The 19,704-nt window shown below is 37.7% G+C and overlaps 1 protein-coding gene across 4 annotated transcripts in view; it reads left to right on the forward strand.

Moving 5' to 3' along the window:
- RAPGEF6 (Rap guanine nucleotide exchange factor 6) overlaps positions 1-13,186 on the forward strand; it is a 233,824-nt gene extending 220,638 nt beyond the window's left edge. For 3 of the 4 annotated variants that reach the window (XM_055548160.1, XM_055548155.1, XM_055548158.1), the window contains 4 exons: positions 4,280-4,508; positions 5,996-6,501; positions 8,876-9,166; positions 9,836-13,186. In XM_055548160.1, coding sequence (XP_055404135.1) covers positions 4,280-4,508; positions 5,996-6,501; positions 8,876-9,166; positions 9,836-9,861 — 1,052 coding nt within the window. In that variant the 3' untranslated portion in view covers positions 9,862-13,186. Of the gene's footprint in view, positions 1-1,670; positions 2,374-4,279; positions 4,509-5,995; positions 6,502-8,875; positions 9,167-9,835 lie in introns of those variants that run through there. The other variant, XM_055548162.1, reaches the window with a different exon arrangement.
- Positions 13,187-19,704: the final 6,518 nt, after the last annotated feature.

The raw sequence follows: 19,704 nt of genomic DNA on the forward strand, positions 1-19,704 counted from the left end.
TTTAAGGTTTAAATGAAATAAAACCTGTATTGCCTGATAGATAGATGGTGGGTGTTTAGTAAATTGGAATTTCTCTTCTTTATCACTGCTGCCACACCAGGGCAATATAACTCCATTACTGACCTTCTTCACATAGCTGAGACTGGCTAGAATTTTCTTTCAGATTTTACTAAGAAAAACTTAGTAAAAATCACGTAGGACATACAAAAGTATTCATAATAGATGTGTTTATAAAGCACAGTTTTCTGTTCCTGTTGTGTGTAGCTTATATATGATTTAGGAAAGTACACAGATCTCTTCTTTCCTCTCCTTACTGTGTGTGTTTCCTATCCAAAGTATCCCTTGTGTGTGTGTGAAAGCACTCGTCACTCAGTCGTGTCTGACTTTTTGCAACCCCATGGACTGCAGCCTGTCAGGCTCCTCTGTCCAAGGAATTCTACAGGTAATACTCGAATTGGGTAATCAGGTCCCAAGGATTGGGGCTGGGAACAGTGCCTTATTCACACACATGGTCCAGATGAACAATGTTCATATGCTTTTAATGCTCTTTCAGGAACACCTTTACACCCTCCAGTGGTCTCATTATAGTCAGTTCTCTAACCAGGAAACTAGTTGAACTGGGTTTGATTTTATGCATCAGTGTGACTTGAGGGAAGAGGTCAAGAACAGGAATTTCCCCACTTCTTTTATTCCCAACAGAAATCCATTTTAACCACTGGAATAGAGAAGTCTTCTCTCTGTTGTGTCTTTCAGTGGGTGGCCAACAATTGAACATGATATTTATAGATTTGTGACCATGATATTTATAGATTTGTGAGAATCATAGTAATGTTTTAAAGTCTTAGAAATCTGAAGAAAGCCTTTTCTTCAAAACTATTTCTGGTGGTTTATTTCCATAGATTTTTGCCAGTGGTCAGTGATTGAACAAAAATGCCATTAAACTAAGAATATGTTATTAGAATCTGTTCTTGGTTCTTGCTATACTTTGAAATAGTTCTTTGTTTTCTAACAATTGAGAAAATAAGCCGAATTTTTTTTTTTTTCCAACTAAAAAAGAGAAGAAGCCTACCCTCATGATTTTTAACAGGAGAATTGAAACAAAGAATTGAAAAAGTGAGATGTCAAGAGGCCTTAACCTTTATCTTCCCTGATGCTTAAGGCGGGGAACCTCTCCACCTTGGAGAGAAAATTGGATCGGACATTGTGCTTTATAAATACATATATTGTGTATCCTGTTTATATATCTTGTCTGATTTTTGCTTCTATACATGATTCAAGTCTAAAAGAAGAAAGAGACTCTGATGAAGTCCTGTCTGATTTTTGTTAGTAGAATCTGCCTGGAAATTCTAGACATAATTACTTTCAAGAAATATTTCTGGTTATTGGGTACTCTTGTCATATTTTAGCTTATGATTTTAGCAGCTTGGGTTACTTTCAGCAGTTTTTTATTACCAGCTTATTCTAATCAAGGTAACCTTTCTCCTGTGTTCTGTCTTGTTTATGCTGTAGAGTTTCCATGTAGTAAAAGTATGTTGCTAGACTTTAATTTTTCAGATATTGTCAAGATGTTAAAATTTTTTGATAGTAAAATGTTATATAAACCAGGTAAATTGTAATTAATTGGAAAGAATTAATTGACCATGACAGGGTTTTTGCATCTCTCCCTCCAGTTGGCAGTATCCTATCTGATCACAGCATCCTGCTGCGCCTCTCAGGGTCTTCCTCATCCCCTCCCCGTGAGTCCAGCACCAAGATCAGTGGCCAGAGCTGCCCCGGAATAGGTGGGGTTTACTTGCAAAAGAAAATCCTTCAGATTACCAGGAGCACAGCCAAAAGAACAGACAGGACCGAGAAGGCCACTGAGGAGAATAGAGACAGGACAAGCTGTGAAAACACAGCCAGAAAAAGAATGACATCCCCGTTTAGAAGATTTAGGGAAAGAACTCTTTCAAGGGAGAGACTAGCCAACAGCAAAAAAGAGGACGCAGATCACAATCAAGCTACAGAAAGCTGTGAGAAAGTGAAGGATGTTGGAAGCAACATCAAAGATGAGAAAGGGAGTGACATCTTCAATTCAAATAGCCGAGGCAACAGTAACACTTTAAACTGCTTCTATACGCGATTCACGTCTAAAAGGAGAAAGACACTCTGATGAAGTTCTTTACTTAATTTTAGTGTGAAATTTGTTTTCATTTATTAATGTAAATGTAGCTTAAATTAAGTCATTTGTCAAGGCTGAGACAGCCAACCTACTAAAATACTTTCTCTGAGCATTTTATGGATTAGTATCCTCCAGCAACCAAATCGTATTCATTTAAAGTGCCTTATTTGTATGTATGTTATTTTGCTAATGTTAGTAAACTTAATACTCTCGTTTTCTGTGGTTGGCTTTATTTTCTACTGGTAACAGCTGGGTCTGTGAGTGTAGCAAGTAGAGGAGGCTTTTTAGGAACCAGTATTTACTTTTACATTAAAACCCCAGTAATGATCTGATCAAAACCTTTGCCTTTACATAAGTGTGTTGCTTTCTTATTACTGCAACTACATTATAGCTAAAGAGAAGTGTTTGGAAGGCAAGAAACTATATAATATTTGTCCACATAAACTTTTTTTTTTAATCATCCACTTTTCATATACACTCTGGTCAGAGGAGGAGGAGATAGTCTAACCTGGCAAGTTAAAAAATATATGGGAAACTTGTTTAAAAAAATACAGTTACTATGTCCCACTGCAGACCTCATAAATTTGAATTGCTAGAAATTGGCCCAAGAATGTGTGTTTTAATAAGCCTTCCAGATGATTCTTAGAATTAATTATATTTGAGAAATACTGATCTAACAGACATAGGAATGAAATTATTTTTAAAACAGTAAAGCAAGTCTGTGCCCCAGGATAAAAGAACAGTGACTTTTCCTTTTGAGGAAGAATTTTTTAATTTTGTTTTTAGTTTACCACATCCATTTTCTTGGTCCTCTTGAAAATTGACCGATCACTTCATGAGGGACACTGAGGAATAGCAGTGATCCCATGATCAGAGAACTGGGGAGGAGTCAAATGATTGGCTTGGCTTGGCTTGTCCTGTGTCTGGCACAAAGCCAAATATATAGATCACACATTTTCTGAGTCTTGATTTTTCTTTTTGAAATAGGTAATGAAACTACTTAATTAGGTTATTGATTAACACATTTTTTGGTTGTTGAACTATGTGTGAGTATAGAGGCTATAGTTTTTGAGATTTCTAGGAGTGGACCCAAAGGTCATGCACCTAGTAGAACCTCATTCTCTTAGTAAACAAGAAGATAATTGCTTACTTCTTTGCGACCTACTCCTTGCTGGGATTACTACAGCATTTTCTTTTACTTCACAACAACAGATGTTTGGCACTTTTCTAACAATTACCAAAACAGATGATTGGGTACATTAAGTATCACACTGCAGATTTGATTTTGGATCCTTCTACTTCACTCCATCTTCACCCCTTCATTCCAGAAAATGCTAAAGAAAATCTCTCTAGTTATATCTGCTGTGCAGTAAATCATAGAACAATTTAAAACAGATAGATGCTGTCTTTTTTGCATGACACATTCTTCTAAATCTGTCAGTTCAGCTGTTTAATACTCTGCTAAATTGGTGAAGAAAAAGGAAACTAGGTATAAGAGTAAATACAAATCTAAAACAATTTCTTTAAAAATACTAAAACAAGTGGCTTTCAGCTCGGGCAAGACTTCTTAGGTGACTAAAGCAAAGTATCTAGGGTAAGTATTTGCAGTTTGAAAAAACAAATTATTTCCCTTGGGTCCTAACTCCCCTTACGTACCCCCAGCCCAAGGTGGTGTTCTGAACACTTAAGTCAGGCCTTGAAATATTTATGTTAATCATAGGGGAGGGGACCTAGAGTTAAGAAGAAGATGAGAAGTTCAAGATGTCTTCTTTTAATGTTCTGTAATATATTTAATGCCTCTTATTCTATTAAATGCTTGTAGCTCTGTGAGAGCCAGGGGCAGATTTACCTTTGAACTAGTTTTCTCAGTAATACTGTGTTTTAGTGTTCTGTTTCTTGAATTTGGAATTAGATTGGTGCCATGAAGGTAGGTAGGTGAATGGATATGTAAGGGAACATGATAGAAGATTGGCACCATTGCTTCTGCATAGATGGAAATTGACACTGACACTCACTTTATGTTTTTGTTCTTTTTATATTTTTTTTAATCCTCTCCCTGACCCTCCCCACTCCAGTTCACTTGTTCTGTAGTCTGATCAGTTGTCTTCTCTCATTCAGGTTATACACTTATACCATCAGCTAAATCTGACAACTTGTCTGACTCCAGCCACAGTGAGATTTCTTCACGGTCCAGCATTGTGAGCAATTGTTCTGTTGACTCCATGTCTACAGCTCTACAGGATGAACGGTGTTCCTCCCAGGCTGTGGCAGTCCCTGAATCCACTGGAGCATTGGAAAAGACAGAGCACTCCTCAGGGATAGGAGACCATAGTCAGCTTGGCCCTGGGTAAACATCCTTGCCTGTGTTCCCATCACAAAACTCAAGCCAAGTAGCTACAGCAAGTAGTGCTCCCTAATTTGAACATGGACGCCCCCACCAAAGGGGGTATCGTATATATACTTATATGAAAATAAGTACTGTTTTGAAAGATATAGGGGTGCTCATTTTTTAAGTGTTACCGAAATCACATAACTTATATATCTTTTTGATCAATAAGAATTCAACGTGAAGATGCTATTGGTATGTGGGAAGTGTCTTGCACTCTGGCTATAAGGTTAGAGACTGCTCAAAAACAGAGTGTATAATGGCAAGTACCCTCAGAGTGCTGTACACACTGTGGACAGATTGGGAGAGTAGGACTAGTCCTAGATCCCTGTTCTTGCAAAGTATGATTTAGAGCATAAGAATGACCAGCTATGAAAAGGCAATCCAAAAAAAAAAAAAAGTGAACTCTAAATTTCTATTTCTAAACAAACAAAATGGAAGTCTTCAGAAAGCATTGAGAAAAGTTGACTGTAAATTGATATTGTTAAATCTGGTATACTTGACATAGTAAAGCATTATCATATTTGTAAAGGTTTCTAAACCGTGGTTCTCTAGACCAGGAATCGGCAAACTTTTTCTGTAAAAGTTAGTAAATACATTAGACTTAACAAGCGGTAAGGTCTCTGTTGCAATTGCTCAACCTTGCTCTTGTTGGATCACAATGGCCTTTGACAATTTGTAAACAAACAGTTTTACTGTGTCCCAGTAAAACTTTATATGCAAAAGCAGGTATAGAGTCCCAAATTTACCCCTGGACTCCACTTTGCAGATCCTGGTCTATCCTCGGTACCAAACATCAGGACTTCACAAACCTTATCTGGGGTGAGCGGGTAAAGGACCCATTTAAAGGAGTACAAATTTTAGGCTTTGCAGACTGCATACAGTCCCTGTCTCAAAATCTTTGGAGTATTTTGTTCTATTTTGTTTAAACTGTTTAAAAATGTAAAAAAACAAAAACAAAAACTATGCTTTGCCCAAGACCATAGTAAAACAGTCTTGACTGGATTTGGCCCATGAATGTAAGTTTGAGAACTCTTGCTAGAAATGATAGAACTCATTCAGTAGTAGGTAAATGGAGAAGTTGCTGTTTACTTGGTACCTCAGAGACATGCTGAAAAATGAAACATGATTCCTATAATTAAAATTCTTAATTCTGTGTGCATGGAGAGAATCGAGCATTGTGTGACCCAGAATGAAAATGTATACTTAATTTTATTCAAGAAGAATGCTGAGGAAACCTTGCTAAGTATTTGAGTTTCTAGCTAAGTATAAACCTTAATGCCAGTAGAAGTTAGTGATGATTGATTACAGTGACATTTTTTTCACAAGGTTATGTGGGCATTAAGCACTTGTGATCTATGCTCTGTAGTCTCTTGTAGGCGGTTGATAGAAGGCAGATTTTCCATTAAGCCTATAAATTACTTTTAATTGTGTGTCTCTGATTTTAGGTGGACACTCTCAAAGCCATCTCTAATCAACAAGAGTTTAGCTGTCTCATCTTCTGTGAGCAATGAAGAGATTTCTCATGAGCACATCATTATAGAAACAGCCGATAGTGGTCGTGGAAGTTGGACTTCCTGCTCAAGCAGTTCCCATGACAACTTCCAAAGTCTTCCAAACCCCAAAGGCTGGGAGTTTTTGAACTCTTACCGACCTACCCATTTGGATGGTCCCATAGCTGAAGTTGAACCCACTGACTGTGAGCACTACAGCTGTCCCAAAGGCTGCTCTCGAACTTGTGGTCAGTGTAAAGGAAGCCTAGAGACTAATCAGATGAGACAGAGTTGGGCTTCCTCTAGTTCTCTGTCTGACACATACGAACCAAACTATGGGACAGTTAAACGGAGAGTGCTGGAGAACACCCCAGCTGAATCATCTGAAGGCTTGGACCACAAAGAGGGCATCGACCCAGTTTATAAAACTGTTACTTCAAGTACAGAAAAGGGCTTGATTGGTAAGTTATGTGTTTTTTGTCATATCTGTGGCGTTTAGAATTTAAGTGGTAAACCGTGACCTTGGCCCAGAACTTTATTTTTGCAAAATTCCTTTCTTTTATTCTAATCTCTCTTTCCTCCCTCCATATGCAAATTATTTTCAAAAAGTTCATGATGTCTCAAGGGCTTTGGGTCAGATAGTCAAGCCATTTAAAATGAAAAGGGTGACATGCAGTAATTTAATTAGGGAGACAGGTTTATATGTCTGGTTTTGCTTTTGGGATCTTTTTGGTTTCCTTAAGAAATATTACATTACTGTGCAGTAGTAATAAAGGGATTATTCTCTTTGCCACCTCTTAAATTGTTTGAACCCCTCTTGCTTTGCATGCATGGTTAGAAGCTTTGAATCTGATAAAACTTTTAGGTATTACAGGTGGGGGAAAATGTGTGATAAAGAAGTCTGAAGCAGGGACTTCTCTGGTGGTCTAGTGGTTAAGACCCTGAGCTTCCACTGCAAGGACCACCGTTTCGATCCCTGGTCAGGGAATTTAGATCGCACATGCTGCGTGGCGTGGCCAAAAAAAGCAAAGAAAGAAGTCCAAAATATTTTTCGTTATACCTGCCTAGTGTATATTATGTGTGTGCCAACTTCTGTTTGTGGATTCTCTTGTAACTGCACACAGCTTTCTTGGTGTATTCTTTTAGTATTTGCCTATCAAATACATTTTTCCCTTTCTTTCTTGAGTTATGTAAGTCCTGGGACATAATAGCACCTGGTTTTCTTTTGTGTGAAGTGACTATTTTGAATCAATATTATAATCAGCTCTTACTTTTATATCATATTCATGATATCAATTTAAATTACTAAATGTAAAAGACGTGGTTTTTATAGCATATTTTTTACTCATCTTATTTCATTATACATTGGGTTTTTTAGTTCATTCATTTTTCCAAGGTCTTTTTTATTAAAGCCTTTTAGGTAACCACTATATTGATATACAAGCATGTGTGTGCATGGACTTAAAATCTTTCTCTTATCCATTAGGGAAAATAGACTTAAAATGTTTTTTTGTGTTTTTGTTGTTGTTGTTCATTTCTAGTTGACTCTGGGCAAATCTCTCAGTGTTCTTCATGCTTGTGTTCTCTTAACCTCTCTACCCTCTCCTCGCTCCATTCTCCTCAGATGGGAATGGAAATCCTTCTGACTTTGATATTATCTGCAGATTTTACTGGTAGAGTTGTAGAAATTTCAGCATGGACAAACTTGATTCTCTGAAGGGAGGATTTTAATGATCCTGTTTAATTTAGTCTCTTCTTATTGTATATAGATTTGTGTTAGTCGCTCAGTTATTTTCTACTCTTCACCAGGCTCCTCTATCCTTGGAATTCTCCAGGCAAGAATACTGGAGTGGGCAGCCATTTCCTTCCCCATGTATTTAGATAGTGTTTGTATTTTAAAAGTTACTGATATCATCAAGACATTCAGAGTTACTAGTCCTATGAGTCTTGTGAATTGGTCTTAATTTCATGAAACCTTCCTCTTTATCTAACCTATTTCTTGTGCTTTTTGAAGCTTTACTTTAGACCCAGGGTGTACAAACGTAGGGGAAAAGATTTTAAGTCACTATTATTTTTAATGCCCACTGAGAAAATCAGAGAAAGTTAACTTAAAGTAGATTTCCTAAAATTATGGTTTTTCTTCTTCACTTAAACACAAAGCAGAGGTTAGGAATAAGGTCCTAGAAGGAATTAGTTCCTCTCTAAAGTTATTTATATGCCAGCAATGACAACTTACCTATCCTGGAGTGCCAGGAAACAGTGGTTCATATCAGAGAAAGGGGAAAATAGCACTTCAGTAGAAATGGCAACCCACTCCAGTGTTCTTGCCTGGAGAATCCCAGGGACGGGGGAGCCTGGTGGGCTGCCGTCTATGGGGTCGCAGAGTTGGACACGACTGAAGCGACTAGCAGCAGCAGCAGCAGAGGGCCTAAATGTCATTTCTATGAAAATCTCCCCATTTAATACACTTTAGATATTCAGGATGAATTCTTAAATGTTTCTGACTCGCCTCTAGGGCTGGTGTCCTTGAGGAATCTGTCGCACCTCTGTGATTCGCAGGCTGACCTGTGAAAGGAAGAAGTTTGTCATCAGGGTCTCTTTCAACTGTCTCACTGTTTAGTGTTTGTAAAACCCAACGTAATTTATGTATTTTAAACACAAATTTAAATATCAAGTTTATTAAGCTTAAAGTTTTTAATCTATTGCCATTGTGTTCAAATATATTCATTTTGTCAGTTTTTTAAGTTCTATTTTGTCATTGTAATAAGTTTTGTGTTTTTTTTTTCATTTCTTCTTTTTTTCATTAACGTTTCCATTGCTTATTTTTCATGCCAGTGTACTGTGTCACCTCACCCAAGAAGGAGGATAGGTATAGGGAGCCACCTCCCACTCCTCCAGGATACATGGGGATTTCTTTAGCGGACCTAAAGGAAGGACCCCACCTCCACCTAAAACCTCCAGAGTATAGTGTGGCGGTGCAGAGGTCAAAGATGATGCATAACAGCCTCTCTAGACTGCCACCAGCTTCTCTCAGTAGCAGCCCTGTGGCCTGTGTTCCATCGAAGATTGTAATTCAGCCTCAGAGGCATAAACTAGATGTGACTGATGCAGATAGCGAAGCAGATGGTATGTTGACAAACTGCCTTAATAGCTCTCAAATAAATTGCTTAACACTTTGAATGATCTTTACTCTGGTATTTCATGTAATCAAAAATGTTTTCCTCACTGCTTTAGAAATCTCTGTTTAAAAAAAAAGAAAAGCCTAAATATGATGGTGTGTTTTTGTAAACAGAGAGGACGAGCTCGTTGTTTCTCTGTGCCCGGTACCCTTTTTCCAGCTCAAATGGAGTATTCTTATATTTCAGATGGCAGCTCAGCCAAAAGGGATGATTTTAAGAGAAGACACTTGACATTGGTGGAGTTGTGTTATATATTAATGCTTGGGCACTTGAAACTCCAAGTATCACAATGTCAAATTATCTGAAGTCATGCTGTTTGATAGAGTTCCTCTTATTAGCAAAACTTGACTGACTTGACAAAGTTGGCAATAAATGAATTTTATCCGTTTTAAACAGTGTAGTAATAAAGTGGTTACAAAGCACTTTTGGAATACCAGTTGATTGTCAGTCTTCAGTGTGGTCAGAACTCAAAAATGTCATTACGGTAAAATCTGGCCTCTGATGGGATATTTGAGATTTCTTTGTTGAAATTAATTTTCTAAAAGATAACTAGATTGTTAGTTGATCTTTATTAATATGCAGATCTACCACTTTACTGTGTTTCTGTTGTTTTCAGAAAATGAACAGGTTTCAGCAGTGTAGCCTTTGTATTGACCTGGTTGAAGTCTACTGAAAGTCCTGGAAGAAGAAGTGGGCAGAGCCATCTCGTGATTCTGCAGGCCGTTGCTAGCACACAGCACGCTGCTCCTGCTGCTAACCCAGAGGTTTTGTTCCTGTACTCTGAGCAGTGAGATAACCTGAATCATGCTTCCTTTCATTTAATCCCTGCAGATGCATAGTTTCCTCAGCTATGGATGTTGTGCCTGGATACCAGTCTCCGCTTTGCACACCAGATCTGCCTTGGGACCACAGTTACTAGAACAAATTCAAACCTGAGTCCTCCCCATATATATATCACTATAGATTTTCCTTTAACACATTATTTTTAAGATAGTAGAGTGGTAGTATTTTCAAGCCATAGCTTGGGTTAACAGACAAATTCGGAATGTCTGCCAATGCCAAGGATATTTTTATGTATTTGAAAAGTAACTTATTATTTGAAGTTTTGTGGTTTTCTTTGTATTTGGGAGCTTTTGTTAACCGATGTTCATGTTTGAGGCCATAAAACTGTCTCTGATCTGACCAAACAGAAGCCATCTTTACAGGATGATAATACTTTTGACTATACAGAGATGTAACCATCTGTAGCACCAATACAATGTGGGTCTGTTTGAATGGAACAGGAATCCTTTTGCTGTTGAGATGTTAGGAAGGAAAAATACTGCCATCTGCTGGTCAGGATTTGGAAGCCAAGTGAAGCTACCACAGAGTCAGCAGCCTTTTGGGAAAAGGAAGGGGGTATGATGGGGTATGTAGCAATCCTAATTTCCAAAGAATGAAATTTTTATCTTATGTAACACGTATAGAAATTCTTTCTGAAGTGAACGTAATGCTCTAACTGTAAGTATAAATCCAATAAATGGAAACTGAGTTCTAGACAGTTGCACTCTGTAGGAACCTGTAACTAAAATTTTTCACAACTCAGATATGGAGTTCTTTCTTAATGGATGTGTTATCGTTGGCAGTGTAATCATGAAGATCAATTTAGCTTTGTGCTAAGTGTTCTGCAGCGTTCCCCACCCCCACCCCCATCTCAAAGCACAAGGCTGTTTTCAATCTTGATAAACACTGCAGCTCCCAGTTGACTGTAGGTAAAGCTCAGCATGCCAGAGTCAATGATTAGTTTAAAATTTTGTGGGGGAAAGAGGAGCTAGAATTATAGAAATTATTATTTCTTGGTTTTCACTTCAGGCCTTGAGAGGAAGGGGAGAGAGAGAGAGAGAGAGAGAGAGAGAGAGAGAGAGATAATGTATCTCCTGTTGGGCATGGCACTCTTAAATATTTAATTAAAATTTCAGTAATTGTTTACTGGATGAGACAGACTTTCCAACATTTTAAAAAATTAAGTATGTTTTCTATATCTTTAGTTTAAATATTTTCACTTGTTTTTTAGTATAAAGGCAAATGAAAGTTTAATAAACTTCTGTGACTACCAAAAAAACAAAAGCCAAAGCCATTAATGTGCACTACCCGGATCAACTTGCAACCAAAAATAGGTTTACTTCTGAGTGGTTGTCCATATGTGAATTTATAGGATTTAGTTGGCTTATGACTTCTTTTGAAAAGTTTGTTCTCATTTTTTTCCTAGCTCTCTCTTCCTTCTATCATCCTTCTATTTCCTTTATTTTAAAATCATAAATCAGTTCCAACTGGTAAATGGCAGTAGTCCATCTTTTCTATCAAAATGACAGTTTCTTCATCTTAGGAAAGATCATGTATCTGAAAAATTCCCATGGGCAAAAAATTGTAAATCCGAAACTTAAGCCTTAGAAATTTAAGGTTAGAATGAGGCTTAGTTGGCTTCATAGCTATCTTGGCCCATTGAAATGGAAAGTAACCTGGATCAAAAATCTAATAATAGTTTGAAAGTCACACTGTAAAGGTTTGATCTATAAACAGTGGTCCTTTGATCATAAATTTTTCTTTCACTGGTTTACACAATATTATTTTCATGTCCAGAACAAAACAAAGAAAGTGAAAGATATTTTTGCTATAACCATCTTTTTATCAAGTTTGGGTATTTATTCTCACCATTTTGTATCCACTCCCCCGAAAAATGTGCTGTTTGCACAGTATCTGTTTTTTTAACAGGTCTTTCAAATTGTTGTCCTTAATGTTATCGATAATCATCTTGCACAGAGTCAGAGGCTTGTGGTTTTGGACTTGCACCTTGTAGCTGCCTTTGTTTTCCTGTAGCTTGAACTGTGAGTGTTTGGATCAGCTGATCACATTGATCAGGAACTAGCCAAATGCTTTGTAGCTTGATATGTATGTATCCCTTAAAAACGTCGTGGCATTTTGATCTTTATGTTTGGATATCGGGTACATTCCTGCCTTCTCTTAGTTTGTCACATGACTAGAACAAGAGAAGCCTTAACCTATACGTGTTCCAGTTCTAAGTCCCCATTTGTTTTTATGTTATGAATTTATAAGCATACAAAAGAGACTTGTGCCCTCATCGCACCACAATTCTGAATCAGCCAGGAATATTGAAATAGTAACTCCTTGCTGCAAACTTTTGCCAAATAATGAATTTCAATAACAAAAAAACTCTTCATAATGAAAGATATGGAGAATTAATAACTCCAATGTGTACTTCCATAAAGGTTTATTGTAATTTAATAGATTATTACTTTCTCCAAATGATTACTTTCAGTATGATATTTGGGGAGAGAAAACCCTTTAAATGATTTTTTGTGAGGGTGATAAGTCTGCATAACCACCTTAAAAATCTCCCAGGCTTGAAATGTGACAGTAATCATGGAGATATCCAAACCTCCTTGTGTATTTAAAACGGATTGTTATTCTGATATATGTTTCTAAAACATGTAATATTAAAATAGATGTATCCCTTTAGTATAAAGGCTAGAGCAAAGGGATAAATCTTCTAAAGTGTTAAAGTACATTTTCAGATTTAAACGTGAACCCCAGTTCATCTTTAATTTTTGTTGTGCTCTTTAAAGGCTTCTTTACTTTTGACACACAGAATGCAGTTGTACTTGACCTTTTAAAATTGAAACGTGAGCTTATCAGCAAAAGACAAAACTGCACAGTCATAATAATCAAATAGCAATTATACTGCACAATTCTGTGATTGTAAAGTATCCTGTAACAAGCAATGTTTGTCTCCTATTTTTTGATACCTCTTAAACTTTTATGTCTTTTAGAAAGACAGTGCCTCTGTATGCTTTTTGTATTTTTATTGAGTGTAAATATTTGTTATATTTTTGGTTAAGAGAATGTAAAAGTACCATTTATTATCATATCTATTAATACGTTGGTGGAATCAATAAAGAATCTAATCAGTCGTCTCTGCACGTTATTGCTAATGTGTGGGAGCCTGTCAGGTAATTACACCTAGTCACTCAAGAGGACCAGTTTGGGACCTGCATTGGTATGAAGGCATTTTTTGTTTTTAGTCTCGAGAGAAATTGGAATTGTCCAATTACAGTTGACATTATGGTATCTGTCAAACACCTAGCTGCTGTTTAGTTTTTTAAAAGTGTGTTCAGGAACTTCCCAGGTGGTCCAGTGGTTGGGAATCCACCTTGCAGTGCAGGGGACACAGGTTTGATCCCTGGTCAGGGAAGTGAGATCCCACATGCTGGGGAACAACTAACCCCAGGCACCACAGCTACTCAGCTCCTGTGATCCAGAGCCTGACAGCCACAACAGCTGAAGCCCACGTGCCACAGCTAGAGAGTTCATGCACTGCAACCAAAGATCCTGCATGGTGCAACTAACTGAGACCTGATGCAGGGAAATATTTTTTTTTAAAGTGTATTCGACTACAAACCAACTTTATCAGTGGCTTAAACCCTACTGGAGCTTGTTTTTCTTTTATAACAGAAGAGTCTGCCAGCGGACTCTCTCGGGTTGGTACAGAGATTCTGCATGCTATTCAGACACCTGAGGACGCCACCAAGTGTTTCAAGAAGAAAGGATTTGCTGGACAGGTGCAAACTTGTGTGTCCCTTTTATTAGCAAAACAGCTTTTCAAGAACTCCACTTGCATAATTTCTGCTTACCTCTCGCCTCAAAACTGTCATACTGAGTGTCCTTAGAGAGGCAAAGGAAGGTAACACAGAGGAGAAGGCAGTGTGAAGCCTGCAGAGAGTTGTGGCCACTGGTGGAAGAATGCCTACAGTCCCCAGGAAGGAGGAGAAACTAGGAAGAGATCCCTCCTTGGAGCCTCAGAGGAAGTGCCACCCAGCCAACACCTTGCTCTTGGTCTTCTGGCCTGTTGTTTTAACCACTCAGCTTTTGGTATTGTGTTAATGGCCACGCTGGAAAACTAATGGATGCTACTGTTTTTGTCTGAATTCAACGATGTAGTATTCACACCACGGGAACCACCCCATCTCACTGTCTTCAAGAAGCATTTGTTAAACAAAGGTAAGAGAGGCCCAGAGGCTTCCTTTCCAACTGGCTGGTCAGCCTGTTGCATTTCCAAGTGTTTACAGAAGGGACATTTGCTATCATGCCTGCCACGCTTGATATTTTTCATTTTACTTTCTACTTTCAGGAGTTCTGGTAAGTATGTACTGGTATCTTTATGTTTTAATTTCCATAATTGCTAGTAATGCTAATAAGCATCTTTTCAAATTTATTGGCCATTTGGATACTGTCTTTTGTGAGGTGTCTCTAGGTCTTTTGTTTATTTGTTGCTAATGTAGTGAAATATCAGTTTTATAATGACTTGCTTGATTCATTTATTGATTCTAACAGCTTTTAGATTCTTTTGAATTTTCTATATTCTGGGAATTTTCTACAGGCAGCGAGCTGGGGCCGTGGAGGGCTTATGTGCTGAAGGGTTACGTGCTATAGTGTCTCCTATCAAGGGTCTTAAGTGGTTGTGGCTTTGTTTTATATATTTTGTCTAGTTTTTTGTTTTAGGGAAGAAGATAAAGTGCTAATTTCTCCATACTGATCAGAAACAGAAGTCATATTTAAAATTTTAATATAAAAAAATAATAAAATTTTAATGCAGCTCTGTCAGTAAATGAGAGCAGATACAGTCTCCCCCCCCCCCCCAAAAGTGTAAGGATAATTACTTTGAGATGATTATGGAGCATTTATCAAAGCTGACTGTACGTTAGACCATATAGAAACTATTGTGCTATGCTATGCTAAGTCACTTCCGTCGTGTCTGACTCTGTGTGACCCCATAGACGGCAGCCCACCAGGCTCCCCCATCCCTGGGATTCTCCAGGCAAGAACACTGGAGTGGGTTGCCATTTCCTTCTCCAATGCAGGAAAGTGAAAAGTGAAAGTGAAGTTGCTCAGTCGTGTCTGACTCTTAGCCACCTCATGGACTGCATGCAGCCTACCAGGCTCCTCCGTCCATGGGATTTTCCAGGCAAGAGTACTGGGGTGGGGTGCCATTGCCTTCTCCGATAGAAACTATTAACAAATTTCAAAGAATTGGATTCTCATAGAGAAGGCTCTCTGCAGCAGAATTAATGGGAAATTGGTAACAAAAATTACAAAATTTGAAAGTTAGAGGATATACCTCTCAATAACCCAGTAGAAAGTAGAAATTATTTTGAACCAAATGAAAACAGGAATATCAAGTCACAACCTTTTGGATGTGATTAAAGGGAACAGTGTAGCATTAAAGTGCACATATTAGAAAAGCAGAAAGGCTAAAGATGAATTGGCTAAACCTTCTCAAGAAACCAGAATAATAGCAAGTTAAATTCAAATAGATGGAAAAAAATAACACCAGCAATTAGTGAAATATGTAACATGACCAAAAAAAGGACTAACAAAGCAGTAAGACTGATAAAATTTCTCAACTCTTGGTGAGAATGATCAAGGAAAAAGAAAAAAGGCAAAACTAACCAATGTTAGAAACAAAACATTATTATAGTCATTAGAAAGACAGACACTTTGAATAAAATGTGGATGAAATAAACATAGAAAAACAAAACTTAGCAACACTGTAATAAGGAAAATTCAGTAGTTCCATAACTACTGAAGAAGTCGAGTCTCATTTAAAAGCCTTCCCATTGAGAAAACTTGTCCTGGATGGCCCTGTCTATAACTTAAACCCAACACTTAGAAAAGAAGTAACACTGGTACTGCTAACAAAATCTCAGCAATAGTAGGGATTTCTTAAACAAGATTCTCATAAGAAATCTAATACAGTTATGTAAAGTTTAAAAATAAAATAAAATTAAAAAAAAAAAAAAAAAAAAGAAAGTACTAACAATAAAGGAAATGGTATATTTCACTGTCTTAAAAACATGTTCATCAAAAAATAACCATTTAAAAGAACAGAAAGCCAGAGTTGGAAAATATATTGTAATTCATATGCCCTTCAGCGCACAGGTATCCAGAATATATAAAGTACTTCTATCAAAAGAAAAAGAGCACCCAGATTTAAAAAAAAGGGGGGGTAAAAGAAAGAAGCACTTCATTAAGAAGCGAGACTGTCCAATAAACATGAAAAAGTGCTTAGTCTTATAATGAAAAGCTCTGCATAAGTTTGGAATTAATGATGAGGGAAGTGTTAGCCATGCTGCCTCCTGTTTGAAGTTTGGTGGCAGATGATCAGATGTTCAAGCTGGTTGTAGAAAAGGCAGAGGAACCAGAGACCAAATTGCCAACATCCGCTGAATCATTGAAAAACCAAGAGAGTTCCAGAAAAACATCTATTTCTGTTTTATTGACTATGCCAAAGCCTTTGACTGTGTGGATCACAGTAAACTGTGGAAAATTCTGAAAGAGGTGGGAATATCAGACCGCCTGACCTGCCTCTTGAGAAACCTGTATGCAGGTCAGGAAGCAACAGTTAAAAGTGGACATGGAACAACAGACTGGTTCCAAGTAGGAAAAGGAGTACATCAAGGCTGTATATTGTCACCCTGCTTATTTAACTTGTATGCAGAGTACATCATGAGAAACGCTGGGCTGGAAGAAACACAAGCTGGAATCAAGATTGCCGGGACAAATATCAATAACTTCAGATATGCAGATGACACAACCCTTATGGCAGAAAGTGAAGAAGAACTAAAGAGCCTCTTGATGAAAGTGAAAGAGGAGAGTGAAAAAGTTGGCTTAAAGCTCAACATTCAGAAAACTAAGATCATGGCATCCGGTCCCATCACTTCATGGCAAATAGATGGGGAAACAGTGTCAGACTTTTATTTTTCTGGGCTCCAAAATCACTGCAGATGGTGACTGCAGCCATGAAATTAAAAGACGCTTACTCCTTGGAAGGAAAGTTATGACCAATCTAGACAGCATATTCAAAAGCAGAGACCTTACTCTGCCAACAACGGTCCGTCTAGTCAAGGCTATGGTTTTTCCAGTGGTCATGTATGGATGTGAGAGTTGGACTATAAAGCTGAGCGCTGAAGAATTGATGCTTTTGAACTGTGGTGTTGGAGAAGACTCTTGAGAGTCCCTTGGACTGCAAGGAGATCCAACCAGTCCATCCTAAGGGAGACCAGTCCTGGGTGTTCATTGGAAGGACTGATGCTGAAGCTGAAACTCCAATACTTTGGCCACCTGATGTGAAGAGCTGACTCATTGGAAAAGACCCTGATGTTGGGAAGGATTGAGGGTGGGAGGAGAAGGGGACGACAGAGGATGAGATGGTTGGATGGCATCACCGACTCGATGGACATGGGTTTGGGTAGACTCCAGGAGTTGGTGATGGACAGGGAGGCCTGGCGTGCTGCGGTTTATGGGATCACAAAGAGTCGGACACGACTGAGCTACTGAACTGAACTGATCATGGGTCCAAAAGTTACTCTTGGAAGAAACAACAGGACTAAATTTAGAGGAAGTTGTACAGTGCACTGGAACCACCAGATGGCGCCACACTACAATGTGACTCTGCCTGGGGTCTTAGGTGTTTAAAAAGGTGAGAGCTGGACTTGTCCTTATATTTAGTTTATTTTAGGTTGTGCAGTGTGAATTGCTAAAGTTTATAATGTAATTTTATTTACATACACATTGGGAAATGATAACCACAGTCAATACATTCATCATCTCATGTAGTTATCTTTTTTTTTTTTTCCAGCATTATTTACAATAGGAACATGTGCAGACTAGCTAAGTATCCATTCCTGGGTGAATTGATAAGGAGAATGTGTGTGTACATATACAAATAATGTTTTTCATTTCTTTAGCAAGCTCACCTTCCTCAAATTTCGTGCTAAATGATGTAATTCATCAAAAACAAAAAGGGTAGAACAAGGTAATTTCTTAATGATGTTTCCAGATATGTCTGTGGTCCATAGTGAAATGTTTCAGAAGACTTCCTCACAGAGGTAATGAAATAAAGCATTTCCAATCAGGAAATAAAAAATTTTAGACATTCTATTTGGATAATCTTCAGATGATAATGGTCAGTGTGGAAATAGCTATTTCCTAATACAGTTTTTGTACATTTAGACATAGGACTTGGAGTATTTAATGAGTGGTGGTTTTTCCCAGGCCCACCAAGGGAAATTTTCCAGAAAATACAAATGGCCCAAGTCTGAACAGGAATGAAAAGCAGACAAAAGAGTCAATTAAACTTATAAAAATCTACACTGACCAACATCTCCACCGACTCCTGGCAGCTGCTCATCTGTTCTGACTACTTGGTATTTTTTATTTTTTTAACATTGACCATTTTGGTGGGTATGTAATGGTGTTTTATTGTGGTTTTAGTTTTTATGTCCCTTACTGTTAGTGGAGTTGAGCTTTTCATATTTATGTGAACCACTTAATTTGCACTGTTACGAAATGCTTTATTTTTATCAATTTATAAATATTCTGTATATATATATATCTGTATAAGCTGTGTGAATGTATGTGTTTCTGGATATGGCTGCTTCATCTGTTACTTCTGTGGCAGGTGTCCTCTCTCTCTCTCTCGGCTTGCTTGTCATAGCCTTAATAGTGTCACTTGATGAAGTTCTTAATTTTGGACTAGAGAAATTTATTCTCCTTTATGGGTAAGTGCATTGTGATCTGTTTAAGAAGTCTTCCTCTACTCCAACATATTTGTATTTTTTAGATACTTGGATGTTTTGCCTTTTAAATTTAGCTCTGAAATATATCTGGAATAGGTTTTTGTGTGTATTGTGAGGTAGAGGCCAGGTTGAAAAGATAAGTTCTTGGCACTTGAATGACATCAGCTGTCTATATGTATATAAGAATACATCTGGGGTGTGTTCTCTTTTATCACCCTGTTCTTCCATTCCCCAATACCTCATTGTCTTAACTACTCTAGTATTATAATACATACTAATATCTGGTAGAGAAAGTTTTCTGACACTGTTCTTTTTCAAGTATATGTTAGCTATTCTTGTATCACTGCATTTCCAAATGAATTTTACAACCAGCTTATCAGCTTATATACATACATATGCACACGCAAACGTGAAGTTTTGAGTGGGATTTTCTTGAAATTGTAGATCAACTTGAAGGAAATTACCATCATTGTAAACTTTAGTCTCCCATAGCCCAGTGTATGTCTCCATTTACTTGGATTTGCTATTGCTGTCAGTGTTTTACTGTTTTGGTTTAAGGGTTTCATATTCTCATATAAGATTTATTTTTAAGTGTTTAAAGTATTTTTTTCTTGTCCTGCTTTATTGGGTTAAATACTTGGCAGATAAATGGTGTGTATGATTTAGATGTGAGTCTTAGTTCATTTGCGCTGGTGTAACAAAATACTACAGACCGGATGGCTTATGAACAAAGAAATTTCTTTGTCGCAGTTCTGAAGGCTGAGACGTCGAAGATCAAGATGCCGGTAGATTTGGGGTCTGGTGAGAACTTGCTTTCTGGTTCGTAAATAGTGTGTGCTCAGGGAACAGAAGA

This window comes from Bubalus kerabau, chromosome 1, assembly GCF_029407905.1.
Source record: "Bubalus kerabau isolate K-KA32 ecotype Philippines breed swamp buffalo chromosome 1, PCC_UOA_SB_1v2, whole genome shotgun sequence".
In the NCBI taxonomy this organism is placed as follows: Eukaryota; Metazoa; Chordata; class Mammalia; order Artiodactyla; family Bovidae; genus Bubalus; species Bubalus kerabau.